Source organism: Phyllobates terribilis, unplaced genomic scaffold, assembly GCF_046119375.1.
Source record: "Phyllobates terribilis strain yellow unplaced genomic scaffold, ASM4611937v1 Scaffold_1__5_contigs__length_1240528914, whole genome shotgun sequence".
Classification (NCBI taxonomy): domain Eukaryota; kingdom Metazoa; phylum Chordata; class Amphibia; order Anura; family Dendrobatidae; genus Phyllobates; species Phyllobates terribilis.
The window spans coordinates 253,857,107-253,872,626 of NW_027362761.1; the positions used below are offsets into that span (position 1 = coordinate 253,857,107).

General features: G+C 43.9%; 1 protein-coding gene across 3 annotated transcripts in view; it reads left to right on the forward strand.

Annotated features, from left to right (window-relative positions):
• The window catches only part of MORC2 (MORC family CW-type zinc finger 2), a 176,097-nt gene that overhangs the window by 56,805 nt on the left and 103,772 nt on the right, over positions 1 to 15,520 (forward strand). For all 3 annotated transcript variants that reach the window (XM_073671183.1, XM_073671182.1, XM_073671181.1), the window contains exons 6-12: positions 1,498 to 1,588; positions 8,939 to 9,047; positions 11,284 to 11,443; positions 11,551 to 11,662; positions 13,049 to 13,174; positions 14,069 to 14,148; positions 14,514 to 14,596. In XM_073671183.1, the coding sequence (XP_073527284.1) occupies positions 1,498 to 1,588; positions 8,939 to 9,047; positions 11,284 to 11,443; positions 11,551 to 11,662; positions 13,049 to 13,174; positions 14,069 to 14,148; positions 14,514 to 14,596 (761 nt within the window). The remainder of the gene's footprint in view (positions 1 to 1,497; positions 1,589 to 8,938; positions 9,048 to 11,283; positions 11,444 to 11,550; positions 11,663 to 13,048; positions 13,175 to 14,068; positions 14,149 to 14,513; positions 14,597 to 15,520) is intronic.

A 15,520-nucleotide genomic window follows, 5' to 3' on the forward strand; every position in this document is an offset into this window, starting at 1 on the left:
TGGTGCTTTGTGCATCACTTATATTTTCTGTAACACTGTCCTGTACAGGACATTATGTTGAGCGTGTGACCCTGGGGGAGGAGTGGGGCTGGAGCAAAATTTCAAGGGGTGTGCTCACTGCTGGCTTGTAATCGAGCACAAGGGATGATGGGAAATGTAGTCAGAAGGGAATATAGTATTTTGAAGAGGAAGTGATGGGTGTGCGAGTAAAATTGGTCCCCGTGCTCAGGAAGTGAAAAAGAAATGTATAAAACCTGAAATTGGCAGAAAAGTTTATGCAGTGGTTCTTAAGAACATTATTCTTTAGGCATTTATGGAAAAACCAATAACTAAGTCTTGTGTAGTGTAAAACCTTTTTAACCCCTACACGACCTTTGATGTATATTTATATCAAAGGTAGTGTCCCTGCCTTTGATATGGGCTCGCACTCTGAGCCAACATCTTTCATCGGTCATGATGTGCCTTTACTAGCAGTGGGTGGAACAGTGCTCTGCCAGTGGCTGTTAACCAGTTAAATCCTGCTGTCAATCACTGACAGCGGGATTTAACACACATTGGCCGGAAGCGAGTTATTCATCCCACCTATTGGCTCCCCTCTCACTTGATCGCAGGGCGCTGATGGGTTTTCATGACAGCCGGGGGTCTGCTGAGACCCCCGTACCGGTCATCACAATCTTCCTGTGAATGCCGACTTTTAAATGTTTTAAAAAAAAAACTCAAGTTCAAATTACCCCCTCTTTTGCCCCATTAAAAATAAAACAATAAATACACATTTGGGATCGCTGCGTTCTTAAAAGTACGAGAGATCAAAATCTAAAGTTAATTCTTACGAATGCGCAAAAAATGAGCAATCGCACAGCCCCACATCCTGAAAAATGAAAACTTAATGGGTCTCGCTAAATCTTCTTACAAATTTCTGAATTTTTCTTTCACCCCTTAAATAAAATAAATTTTTTTAAAAAAACAAAACGTATACATGTTTGGTATCTGCGTACTCATACTATGTATGTTTCTCCTGGTCAGTTTTACCATAAAATGAACATGGTAAATAAAAAAACAAACAAAAACAATTGTGGAATTGCACTTTTTTTGCAACTTCAACACACTTGGAATTTTTTTTCTCGCTTTCCAGTGTATCACATGATGATAAAATGAATGGTGTAATTCAAAGTACAACTTGTCCCGCAAAAAACAAGCCCTCATACGGCTATGGAGGCGGAAAAATAAAACAGTTATGGCTCTGGGAATATGGGGAGGAAAAACGAAAGCGCAAAAAAAACCCAGAAAATCGCAAGGTCATGTCCATTATAAGTAGACGTACCTTTCTTGTGGCTTTTATGGTAGAAAAAAATCTATTTTCTTGAAATATTGAGAAATGATGAATTTAGTTTAATGCTTTAGTTAAAGATTTTGTAATATTTATTTTTCTGTTTTGGTCTTGCAGTGTATTTCATGCAGTCATGTTTAATTTTTAAAATGTATATCGTTTTTTAATAGGTGAGGCTGCCAGCGTAATCCAGTTTGGACGTTCTGCTAAAAGAACTCCTGAGTCTATTCAAATTGGACAGTATGGAAATGGATTGAAATCGTAAGTCTTTGTGTATCATTATTGTGAGCAAAACATGAAAAATGCTGATCTAACCATACTCCGTAAACAGCATATATTGCTAATAATTATTATTATAGTGCCATTTATTCCATGGTGCTTTACATGTGAAAAAGGGGATATGCATAGCTAAAAACACTTACAATAGTCTTGAACAATACAAGTCAGTGACTGGTACAGGAGGAGAGAGGACCCTGCCTGCGAGGGCTCAACATCTACAAGGGATGGGTGAGGATACAGTAGGTGAAGGTGGAGCTGGTCTATTGGGGTTGAGAGTTCCAGAGTAGAGGGGATGCATGGGAGAAATCTTGTATGCGATTGTAGGAAGAGGAGATAAGAAGGGGGAGTAGAGCAGGAGATCTTGTGAAGATTGCGTGTAGGTAAGTTCCAGGAGACTAGGTCACAGATTTATGGAGGAGACAGGCTGTGGATGTCTTTGTATGCCAAGGTTGGGGTCTTGAACTGGAGTCTCTGGGTAATGGGGAGTCAGTGAAGGGATTGACAGAGGGGAGAGACCGGGGAAAAGCGGGGGGACAGTTGGATTAGACGGGCAGCAGAGTTTAGGATAGATTGCAGGGGTGCGAGAGTGTTAGAAGGGAGGCCACAGAGCAGGAGGTTGCAGTAGTCGAGGCGGGAGATGATGAGGACGTGCACTAGTGTTTTTGCAGAGTCTGTGCTGAGGAATGTGTGAATCTGGGAGATATTTTTGAGTAGGAGTCTGCAGGAAGTGGAAAGGGCTTGGATATGTGGTTTGAAGGAGAGGTCAGAGTCCAGGGTTACCCCGAGGCAGCGAGCTTGTGGGACTGGGGAGAGTGGGCAGCCATTAACTTTGATGGATAGGTCAGATGGGGGGGGGTTGAGTGAGGTGGGGGAAAGATGATGAATTCATTTTTATCCATGTTAAGTTTTAGAAATCTAGCAGAGAAGAAGGATGAAATAGCGGACAGGCATTGTGGGATTCTGGTTAGTAAGGAGTTGATATCTGGTCCAGAGAGATAGATCTGTGTGTCATCAGTATAGAGGTGATACCGAAAGCTGTGGGACTCTATGAGCTGTCCCAGGCCAAAGGTGTAGATGGGGAAGAGCAGGGGCCCTAGAACTGAGCCTTGTGGGACACCGACAGATAGGGGGCGAGGTGAGGAAGGTGGCATGTGAGTGGGAGACGCTGAATGTCCGGTCTGTTAGGTATGAAGAGATCCAAGATAGAGCCAAGTCCGTGATGCCAAGAGTTGAGTCTAGTAAGAGGGAATGGTCCACTGTGTTGAAGGCAGATGACAGGTCCAGGAGGAGGAGGACTGAGTAGTGTCGCTTGAATTTGGCGGTTAGTAGGTTGTTGGTAACCTTAGTCAGGGCAGTTTAAGGGGAGTGATGCGGTCGAAAAGGGAGCAGAAGGAGAGGTGGGAAGACAGTTAAAGGTGGACATGTTGTTCCAGTAGTTTTGAGGCATAGGGCAGAAGTGATATGGGGCGATAACTAGTCAGAGAGGATGGGTAAAGGGAGGGCTTTTTGAGGATGGGTGTGATTGAGGCATGTTGGAAACATGAGGGGAAGACACCAATTGTTAGTGACAGGTTGAAGAGGTGGGTTAGGGTTGGGATGAAGACTGTAGTAAGGTTAGGGATGAAGTGGGACTGGATTGGGTCAAGTTCACAGGTGGTGAAATGTGATTTGGAGAGTAAAGAGGAAACTTGATCTTCGGTAATGGTGGAGAAGTTGGTTATTTGGTTTTGGAGGAGGAAGGTTGAGCAGATGTGAGGAGGGCCTGTGGGGTCGTTGGGCAAAAGCTTTGTCTGATGTCAATCTTCTGCTTGAAGAGGAGAGGGAGGAGGCACTGGGGGACGGAGGAGAGAAATGGAAGTGTTGAATGGCCGTTTGGGGTTATGAGACAGGGAGGATATGAGAAGTTTGTTTGGTTTTTTTTTTGCTGCTGTGAGTGTGGACTTGAAAATAGTGAGGGATTGTTTGAATGCGATGAAGTGTCGTTGGAGTGGGACCTTCTTCATCTCTGCTGAGCAACCCTGAAGGCCCATCGCAGTTCTTTAGTCAGTTTGGTGTGCCAGGGTTGCCTATTGATTGTGCGAGCTTTGGTACGTGTGAGAGAGGCGACCGAATCAAGAGCTGCAGCTGTTGTGGTTTTATATAATGCAGCAGCAACATCTACATTGTTTAACCCCTTCCCGACCCGTGTCACACCGTTTGTGACATGGAAAACAGTTCGTTCCCGACCCATGTCACAGCGTCTGTGACATGGAGGGAAAGACCCCCTGCAGCGCCTGCGAGCGGGGTCGCTCAGGTGTCACAGTTGCTACTGCAACTGGACATCCTGAAGTCGACCCCCCGGGGGGTGGATTAACCCCCCCGTGCCTGGGACCCCTCCGATTGGCTGTTTCATTTTCACTTTTAATGAAACTGCCAATCGGTATGAATTAAATATTTCACCAATGAAAATTGGTGTAATATTTAAATCTGGGCATGGCCTGATGCTTACAGCATCAGCCATTGGCTGGGGGGAGTGTCACCTCTGTCCCCCCCTCCCCCCAGATCTGATTGGGGGGCTAGCGTCACATGGATACTAGCCCCAATCAGATGTGGAGGGAGTTTTTAATGATGGCCGCAACTGCCCGTCCATGGATCGGGTGCCGGCCGTTGTGGACCCTCTGCTGCTGCCTCCTGTGGACCCTCTGCTGCTGCCCCCCCGTGGACCCTCTGCAGCTGCCCCCCCGTGGATCGCCTGCTGCCGCCGCTGATCTGCATCAGGTAGTATTGCCCCCGCTCCCCCCCGACCCCCCCTCCACTCCACCCTGCCCCCCCCTCCACCCCCGACCCCCCCTCCACTTTCATACCTGCACCCCGACCTCCGCTCCCTCTGCTCCCTCTCCCACGTCTTCATCCACCGGCTGCTGCTCTCCTTCTGACAGCCGGTGGACTGTGATCACAGCAGCAGCAGGCTCAGTGTAAATGCCCTGCTCCTGTGATCAAACCCACCATCCCCCAGTCCCAGTGATATCACCCCCCACCTCCCAATAATCACCCCTGTCCCCAGTGTTCACCCCCCCTGTCCCCAGTGTTCACCCCCCCCGTCCCCAGTGTTCACCCCCCCTGTCCCCAGTGTTCACCCCCCCTGTCCCCAGTGTTCACCCCCCCTGACCCCAGTGTTCACCCCCCCAGTGTTCACCCCCCCTGTCCCCAGTGTTCACCCCCCCTGTCTCCAGTGTTCACTCCCCATCCCCAGTGTGCACCCCCCCATCCCAGTGATCATCCCCCCCCCCCCGCAAACCCAGTGATCACCCCCCTTGCTGCTGCCGGCTCCTGCCCCAGTGATCACCCCCCTTGCTGCTGCCGGCTCCTGCCCCAGTGATCACCCCCCTTGCTACTGCCGGCTCCTGCCCCAGTGATCACCCCCCTTGCTGCAGCTGCTGGCTCCTCCATCTCTTCAGCCCCCCCCCTACGCCTGACAGCCCCGTACGCCTGACAGCCCCCGTACGCCTGACAGCCCCCGTACGCCTGACAGCCCCCGTACGCCTGACAGCCCCCGTACGCCTGACAGCCCCCGTACGCCTGACAGCCCCCTACGCCTGACAGCCCCCTACGCCTGACAGCCCCCACACGTGACTGCAGAAGGTTACACCAAGCACACACACACACACACACGTACACTCACACTATAATAAAGTTTCGATTTTTTTTTTTTTTTTTTTACACACGCACACAGCACACAAAATGTCCCGCCCGTCCCACTCATCCCAGTCTAGGGCGTACTCAGCTTAGTAGGCTATGTCAGGTTGGTGTGTGTGTTGTAGTGTGTGTGTGTGGTGTATACACTACAATATACCACACCGCACACCAACCTGACATACACTACACAATGGTGTCCACTAACAAATTGGAACCATGTTGCGTTTGGAGAGTCCCTGTGTGCCCAAACATTGGAGCTCCCCAACAAGTGACCCCATTTTGGAAACTAGACCCCCCAAGGCACCTATCTAGATGCATAGTGAGCACTTGAAACCCCCAGGTGCTTCACAAATTGATTCATAAAAATGAAAAAGTGGAAAAAAAAACACTTTTTTTATTTTTACGGATTAATTTGTGAAGGACCTGGGGGTTCCAAGTGCTCACTATGCATCTAGATAGGTGCCTTGGGGGGTCTAGTTTCCAAAATGGGGTCACTTGTGGGGGAGCTCCAATGTTTGGCCACACAGCGTCTCTCCAAACGCAACATGGTGTCTTCTAACAATTTGAGCCGACAATTTGTTAGCGGACACCATGTTGCTTTTGGAGAGCCGCTGTGTGCCCAAACATTGGAGCTCCCCCACAAGTGACCCCATTTTGGAAACTAGACCCCCCAAGGCACCTATCTAGATGCATAGTGAGCACTTGGAACCCCCAGGTGCTTCACAAATTGATTCATAAAAATGAAAAAGTGGAAAAAAAAACACTTTTTTATTTTTACGGATTAATTTGTGAATGACCTGGGGGTTCCAAGTGCTCACTGTGCATCTAGATAGGTGCCTTGGGGGGTCTAGTTTCCAAAATGGGGTCACTTGTGGGGGAGCTCCAATGTTTGGCCACACAGCGGCTCTCCAAACGCGACATGGTGTCCGCTAACAAATTGAATGGAAAATCGGCTCAAATTGTTAGCGGACACCATGTTGCGTTTGGAGAGCCCCTAATGTGCCTAAACAGTGGAGCTCCCCCACAAGTGACCCCACTTTGGAAACTAGACCCCCCAAGGCACCTATCTAGATGCATAGTGAGCACTTGGAACCCCCAGGTGCTTCACAAAATGATCTGTGAAAACAAAAAAGTACTTTTTTTTTCACAAAAATTTTCTTTTAGCCTAAATTTTTTAATTTTCACATGGGTAACAGGATAAAATGCATCCTAAAATGTATTGGTCAATTTCTCCTGAGTACACTGATACCTCATATGTGGTCGTAAACCACTGTTTGGGCACATGACAGGGCTCAGAAGAGAAGGAGCGCAATTTGACTTTTGGAGCTAATTTTCCATTCAAAAAGTAAAATGGCGCTCCTTCCCTTCTGAGCCCTGCCGTGTGCCCAAACAGTGGTTTATGACCACATATGAGGTATCAGTGTACTAAGGAGAAATTGACCAACAAATTTTAGGATGCATTTTATCCTGTTACCCATGTGAAAATTAAAAAATTTAGGCTAAAAGAAAATTTTTGTTAGAAAAATAAAAATGTTCATTTTTTTCTTCCATGTGGCTTTAGTTCCTGTGATGCACCTGAAGGGTTAATAATCTTCTTGAATGTAGTTTTGAGTAGCTTGAGGGTGCAGTTTTTGGAATGGTGTCACTTTTGGGTGTTTTCTGTCATGTACACCCCTCAAAGGGACTTCAAATGTGATGTGGTCACTAAAAAAAATGGCTTTGCAAATTTTGCTGGAAAAAAGAAAATTTGCTGATGAACTTTGAACCCTTCTAACTTCCTACCAAAAATTTTTTTTTTTTCAAAAATTGTGCTGATGTAAAGTAGACATGTGGGAAATGTTATTTATTAACTATTTTGTGTCACATCACTCTCTAGTTTAGCAGAATAAAAATTCAAAATTTGAAAATTGCAAAATTTTCAAAATTTTTCCCATATTTTTGATTTTTTCACAAATAAACGCAAATATTATCGACCTAAATTTAATACTAACATGAAGCCCAATATGTCACGAAAAAACAATCTCAGAATCGCTAGGATCCGTTGAAGTGTTCCAGAGTTTTTACTTCGTAAAGGGACACTGGTCAGAATTGACAAAAATGCCAAGGTCTTTAGGGTCAAAATAGGCTGGGTCCTGAAGGGGTTAAGGAATTTGTGTGTAAGAGGGAGGAGGGATTCAGAGAGTGAGTGTAGGTCAAGGTGTTTGAGATTTCTGCGAGGGTATGCAAGCTTGTGAAGTGGGGATTGTGAACCTGGAGAGGAAAGGGCAGAGAATGTAAGTTGGTTGTGGTCAGAAAGAGGGAGAGGAGAGTTAGAGAGGTTGGATAGGGAACAGAGGCGAGTGAAGACTAGGTCCAGTGTGTGGCCATCTTTGTGAGTGGCTGCGGAAGACCATTGAGCAAGGCCGAAGGAGGAAGAGAGGGATAGGAGTTTAGCGAAAAATGAATGGGATGTGTCAATGGAGATGTTAGTCGCCCATGATGATCGTTTTGGATGTCGGTGGAAAGGAAATGACGCAGCCAGGTGGTGAAGTGGTTGAAGAAAGTGGTGGCTGGCCCTGGGGGGCGGTAAATGACAGCCAGTTTGAGGGTGGAGGGGGAGTAGATGCGCACACAATGCACCTCAAAAGAGGGGAGAGTAACGGAGGGCGGCAGTGGGATTTGGGTGAAGGCGCAGGTATTGGACAGGAGAAAACCTACGCCTCCACCATGTTTGCCGCTGGGGCGGAGGGTGTGGGAAAGGCTGAATCCGCCGTACGAGAGTGCAGCTGGAAAGGCTGTGTCAGAGTGGGTGAGCGAGGTTTCGGTGATGGCAAGGAAGGAAAGTTTTAGTGATGAAAAGATCCTGAATGTAGGAAAGTTTGTTGCAGACGGAGCGAGTGTTCCATTAAGATCCTGTTAGTGCGACGTGGGAAGCGAGGGCTGGGTCAATGGGTATGAGGTTAGAAAGGTTGCGAGAGTTTGTGATAGATCGTGGATAGGAGGTGGAAGTGACTGGGGATGTGGTGAGGAGGACCTGGATTTGGAGAGATGTTGCTGGCACTGAGAACTAGCAGGGAAAGTGTTAGCAGGTGGGAGCAGGAGAGGGCATGAGGTGGCCGTTTGTGTTTGGAGACACAGGAGTGAATATTGAGGAATAGTTCTGAGGAGGAGGTGAGATGGATGGGGAGGATGGCGGGAGAGATGAAGAGTTCATTACTAGGTGTAGGGATTGGGGGGGGGGTAGTAGAAAGTGGAGCACTATAGGGGAGAGAGTGAAAACAAACAGAAACATAGTTTAAAGCGACTAAGCAGTAAAGTGTGGGTTACCTGACTCCTGCCCTGACTAACTGTCACTTAGCGTCAGATGAAACTTTGTGCCAGAGGACGCGTGCATGCAACCCCACACGCATGAACCCCTTATGCAGCTTCTAAATTTATAGGGCATACTAAACCATCATGTGAGGGGCATTGTGGGAGCTGCTTGTGGATAAATTAGCAGCTGCTAAGCACTCAGCAATTTATTCTGTTCCTCTTGAAAAGCTCATTCCTGCATATTAGTATTGTGCACCATTACAGAACTTTTTTTTCCATAAACACCAAACCTATTCAATAACCTTTAACAGCATTGTATATTATGTTTATTTTGCCATTTTCTCAATTGATTCTGTTTTTATCTAGTGGCTCTATGAGAATTGGAAAAGACTTCATCCTTTTTACAAAGAAAGATGACACAATGACCTGCCTCTTCATGTCACGTACCTTTCATGAAGAAGAAGGAATTGATGAGGTTTGTAATTGTTTTTTTTTTTTGGTGAGAACAATACATTTTCCTTTAAAGGGGTTTTCCACTCGGACAATCCCTTCTTTTTCTGAATGTTTGCCTCCATTAAAATAAAAACGTCTATATTCACCTCTGTTGCTGGCTCCATTACAGCAGTGTCGGCACTCATGTTCCCAGGCTCATGTGACCGTGTTAAATCACACAAGCCATGCATTCAATCACCGACACATTCAGACAAATTGAACATCAACAGGAATCGGCTATGGCTGCTCTGACTTCTTCATTGATTTATCTGAAGGTGGGGACAGTAAACCTGGCACTGATTGGGCAGGGTTCGTGTGACATAACCTTAATTGAGCCCTGGGAACGCGAGTGCTGACACCGCTGAAATGTTTTGCACGCTGTAATTTTGTACTTGTATGCTCTCAAAGTGGAAATCATCTGCTTTTAAATACAGTTAGGTCCATATATATTTGGACAGGGACAATATTTTTCTAATTTTGGTTCTAGACATTACCACAATGAATTTTAAACAAAACAATTCAGATGCAGTTGAAGTTCAGACTTTCAGCTTTCATTTGAGGGTATCCACATTAAAATTGGATGAAGGGTTTAGGAGTTTCAGCTCCTTAACATGTGCCACCCTGTTTTTAAAGGGACCAAAAGTAATTGGACAATTGACTCCAAGGCTATTTCCTGGACAGGTGTGGGCAATCCCTTCGTTATGTTTTTCTCAATTAAGCAGATAAAAGGCCTGGAGTTGATTTGAGGTGTGGTGCTTGCATTTGGAAGGTTTTGCTGTGAAGTAAACATGCAGTCAAAGGAGTTCTCCATGCAGGTGAAACAAGCCATCCTTAAGCTGCAAAAACAGAAAAAACCCATCCGAGAAATTGCTACAATATTAGGAGTGGCAAAATCTACAGTTTGGTACATCCTGAGAAAGAAAGAAAAAGCACTGGTGAACTCATCAATGCAAACAGACCTGGGCGCCCACGGAAGACAACAGTGGTGGATGATCGCAGAATAATCTCCATGGTGAAGAGAAACCCCTTCACAACAGCCAACCAAGTGAACAATACTCTCCAGGAGGTAGGCGTATCAATATCCAAATCTACCATAAAGAGAAGACTGCATGAAAGTAAATACAGAGGGTTCACTGCACGATGCAAGCCACTCATAAGCATCAAGAAGAAAAAGCCTAGACTGGACTTTGCTAAAAAAAACATCTAAAAAAGCCAGCACAGTTCTGGAAGAACATTCTTTGGACAGATAAAACCAAGATCAACCTCTACCAGAATGATGGAAAGAGAAAGGTATGGCGAAGGCGTGGTACAGCTCATGATCCAAAGCATACCACATCTGTAAAACACGGCGGAGGCAGTGTGATGGCTTGGGCAATCATGGCTGCCAGTGGCACTGGGTCACTAGTGTTTATTGATGATGTGACACAGGACAGAAGCAGCCGAATGAATTCTGATGTATTCAGAGCCATACTGTGTGCTCAGATCCAGCCAAATGCAGCCAATCTGATTGGTCGTCGTTTCATACTACAGATGGACAATGACCCAAAACATAAAGCCAAAGCAACCCAGGAGTTTATTAAAGCAAAGAAGTGGAATATTCTTGAATGGCCAAGTCAGTCACCTGATCTCAACCCAATTGAGCATGCATTTCACTTGTTGAAGACTAAACTTCAGACAAAGGCCCACAAACAAACAGCAACTGAAAACCACCGCAGTGAAGGCCTGGCAGAGCATCAAAAAGGAGGAAACACAGCGTCTGGTGATGTCCATGAGTTCAAGACTTCAGGCAGTCATTGCCAACAAAGGGTTTTCAACCAAGTACTAGAAATGAACATTTTATTTACAATTATTTAATCTGTCCAATTACTTTTGGTCCCTTTAAAAAGAGGGTGGCAGATGTTAAGGAGCTGAAACTCCTAAACCCTTCATCCAATTTTAATGTGGATACCCTCAAATGAAAGCTGAAAGTCTGAACTTCAACTGCATCTGAATTGTTTTGTTTAAAATTCATTGTGGTAATGTCTAGAACCAAAATTATAAAAATGTTGTCTCTGTCCAAATATATATGGACCTAACTATATTTTATTCTCAATGGATTTCATAAATAGAGGATGTAAAGGGTTGTAGTTCTGTTCTCCGGGTCACTACACATCCTATTCCTAATATTCTGCTACCTTGTGTAAATTACCTGTTTTGCATGTCATTAAATCCTGATGTAGGTGATTGTCCCGCTTCCCACATGGAATTCAAAAACGGGTGAGGCATTGACAGATAACATGGAAAAATTTTCCATTGAAACTGAACTAATCTACAAGTACTCTCCGTTTCGGTCCCACAAAGAGGTTATGGAACAATTCAGTAAAATTACTGGAAATTCAGGTAAAATACATGCCATAATTAATAATTCAATTGTGTGGAATGATTTGTTTTTCTTTCAAAAATATCATCTGAAGATAAATTGACTTATCTTGTTGTGATGTTCTTAGGTACACTAGTTGTCATTTTCAATTTGAAGTTAGTGGACTCTGGAGAACCAGAGCTTGATGTAGTGTCTGATTCAAAAGATATTCAGATGGCTGGTACCACACCTGAAGGAACGTAAGTGAGAAGCTGAAAATAGGTGTGAAATTACATAATTTAAAAGTACAAAACTCTATTTCTTTATTGCATTCATTATGTTTTTTTATTTTCTTTTGCTTTAACACAAAGTTTATTATGTAAAATTACAAGCTTCCCAAATGCATTGCAAGGCAAATATACAGTTGCAAGAAAGTGAACTCTTTAGCATAGGGTCTACAAATGCTAGTTAATGAAATGAATATCTGTATATATTCATGCTTTTAGTTGAGCATATTGAGTAAATATCTGTATTGCAGGTAAACGTAAATGAACCTCTGTAGTAATAACCTCTCCAAGAGCTAATTGGCAAAAGGTGTTTCAATTAAAGGGGTTGTCCAGCCTAAGCCCACAAGTCTGCAGTCAATCATAAAATTGCGCACACTACGCGTTGTGAGAATTCTCCGGTGCTGGCGGTAGGCGCGTGCCCACAAGCATGTGGTTTGCATTTATGTGGTCATGCGCCGAGTCGATGGGCGCTGCCTCACTCAATGCAAATTTCTTCAGCAAGGCCAGTGAAGTCAAGTCGGAATGTGACTGGGACTAAGAAAATCGCATACTTGCGGTCATATGACCTTTCGTCCCCACCATCAGAGAATCCTCGCAGTCAGTCATCTGCCAACATGGGTAAAACAAAAAAAAAAAAAACTGTTGGCTCAAATGAGGCAGACGATTTACTATACAAAGATTAGCGCTTGGGTTATAAAGCAGTAGTTAGATGACCATTAGTGTTGAGCGAGTATGTTCTATTAACCCTTTCGCCGAGTATGCTCGGGCCGAGCTTCGAGTATTTATAGCTGCTCGTTGATATGTTTGAATCGCTCCCTGTGTGCATGATTTGCATCTGTTTGACAGTTTTATTACATGGGAGGAATGTCTATTTCTTACACATTCCTCACATGTAATAAAGCTGTCAAACTGTTGCAAATCATGCACACGGGAGCGATTCAACCATATCAACGAGCAGCTATAAATACTCGGAGCTCGCCCGAGCATACTCGGAACAGAACATACTCACTCAACCCTAATGACCATAAATTGTGATTTTTTTTTTTTTTGGATTTGTTTTTCTGCTGGTTCAGACTTTTATGAAAATCATAACTTAGTGAATGTTTACCACAAGGCTGAAACTTTTAAAAAGATTAGGCCTTTCAGCAAGATAACATTCCCAAAATCACATAAAAATCCACACAAATGGTAGTGGGACCTGGAAGTTTTGCAATGACACTTGCAGTCTTTGGAGTTTAACACCGTAAAAAAGAATAGCCTATGGATATTACCTAATTCACAAAGATGAATAACAATGTTGCCGTTTTTTTAAGGTATATATTTATATATTTTTTTTCAAACACTTTTTTGTACTAATAGGAAACCAGAGAGGCGTTCATTTCGAGCTTATGCTGCTGTTCTTTATATTGACCCAAGAATGAGAATTTTTATTCATGGTCACAAGGTTCAAACCAAACGATTATCTTGCTGTCTTTTCAAGCCCAGGTAAGTAACAACAAACCAAATTTAGACCCAAAAATGTGTTATCAAAACATTCAGGTCATATCTTCTACATGTTTTATATGCATGATGTTTCACATTCGTGTTTGTTCTTCTCATCAGGTATTTTAATAATTTTGAATGCAAAAAAAGCGCAACATGCAGTGCCATTATTACTGTCACAGTGATGGAACTGCAATGTACCTACCCCATTAGGTCAACAGTGTCTATCATTACGTCTGGTTTTAAAAATATACATTGACTGCAGTGTGAAGGAAGCACAAATGATCTTTTATCAAATGCCTTACTGTGTGAACATTTTTGCATGTTGTTTTAGTATAGTGTTTCTCTATCACTTCATTGGGGAACACCGGAAACCATGGGTATATGCTGTTGCACTATGAGGCTGACACTAGGCCAGGGATGTCAAACTCGCACATGAGCAGGGCCAAAATGAAAAACTTGGGACAAAGTCGCAGGCCAACCTGTGTCCTCCATACAAAATAATGGGCCCCATACTGTCCTCCATACAGAATAGTGGGCCCCACACAGTCCTCCATACAGAATAGAGGGCCCCACACAGCTTTCCATACAGTATAATGGCCCCACAGTGGTTCTAGTGCCTCGGGCCAAACATAATCACCCTGCGGGACAGATTTGACCCACGGACCAGAGTTTATCATGTATGCACCAGGCATTAATAAAGTTGGCTCCTCTTCCGTACTATACACCCACCAACCTAAGCCAAACCGACAAGTTTAGCTTAGTGTCAGTAGGAGGTGGACACGGGTCTTTCACTAGACCCATATCTACTTCAGTTTTTGTAGTTTTTCAGTAATTTTTTTCCCTTAATTTTTGCCTGTTTCAGTAGTGTTTTACATATATATTGTTTCTTTTTAGAATGTACAAATATACATCAAACCGTTTCAAAACACGAGCTGAACAGGAAGTGAAGAAGGCAGAACACATGTCAAAAATTGGTATTGTGGGGGAAAGAAGGGATATTGTTGATGTTGCATTTTTATTATTATTTGAGATCCTTAGAATTGTACTCAAATCCTTTATTCATGTTTCACACCATTTAACCTGTTGAATTAATTTTCCAGTTTATTTTGCTCGTGTTGATACCAATATTATCATATATACAAGGTTTTGTTTTTTTACATGCCTGTTTTTAGCCTTTGTGTTATGCAGAACAGATTTTAACATCACTTTAAAAAAAAAAAATAAAAAAAAAATTTAGGGTACAGCAGCTTTTACTTTGCATAAAAAAAAAAATCTAGCATAAAAACGCTGCATGTGAACATTGCTTTAGTCGCTAAATGTCAACCTCCTTTTTTGACAGCGGAGGAAAAAGCTCGGGAGGCAGGGAGTAAAGCACGAGCCTTGCAGTCTAGTCTTGGAGATGACTTGTCCCGGGAATCCAGGGTAAGACTGATTTTTCTAATTTTTATACAGTATTCATTCCTTCCCGATATTTGATATATTTGTTAGTCATGAACAGGAAGGAGTTTATGCAACATGGCGTACATGGCAGGGCTGTGGAGTCGGTAAGCCAAACCTCCGACTCCTCAATTTCCATGACACCGGCTCAAACTCCGACTTCGACTCCCTCATACATGGCTCATGTTTAAGTGATAAATTTACTGTAGCACAGATTCATCTAAGCTAAAAGTCTAGACCCTTAGATCAGGAATAGGTCAGACCTTTATAGGACATTTCATAACCTTCCCAAATTCTTATGAATAAAAATATTCACCACAAACTGCATTGAACTACTGTACCCAATTTATTATTTTAGGAGTCTGAGTTGGTCCATTTTATTCCGACTCCACCAAAATGGACTCTGACTCCACAGCCCTGGTACGTGGTGATATTTTTGGCATAGGGGCAGTGCCTGTACAATCACTGCTGGAGGCTCCGCTTACGGCCATCTGAAGCCTTATGTTCTCTCATGTGAGAGAATCTGGCCGATTATGCTAATTACACTCGGCTAAAACTATCAGTTTCATCTGAGTGTCCTCTTAGTGTGATTCTATTCTCTCGCATGACAGAATTGTTTCACTGATGTGGAGAAGACAGAGAACGTAATTTCTCCATCTTCTCCATTGTCTCTGCGTAAATCTGATTGCACTCGGATGACATCAGAGTGCAGTCCGATGTTTTACGTGCACCCATAGATTTGTGTGGGTGCGCATGGTCCAATATCGGGTGCACTCACAGCATGCTGCAATTTAAAAAATTTTGTCATTTTTTTCCTTATGTCAAATCGGCTTGACAAAAAACCCTAGTCAGCACTACCCCATAGTATAACATTGGACAGAGTGCTATCCGATAAAACATCGGATACCA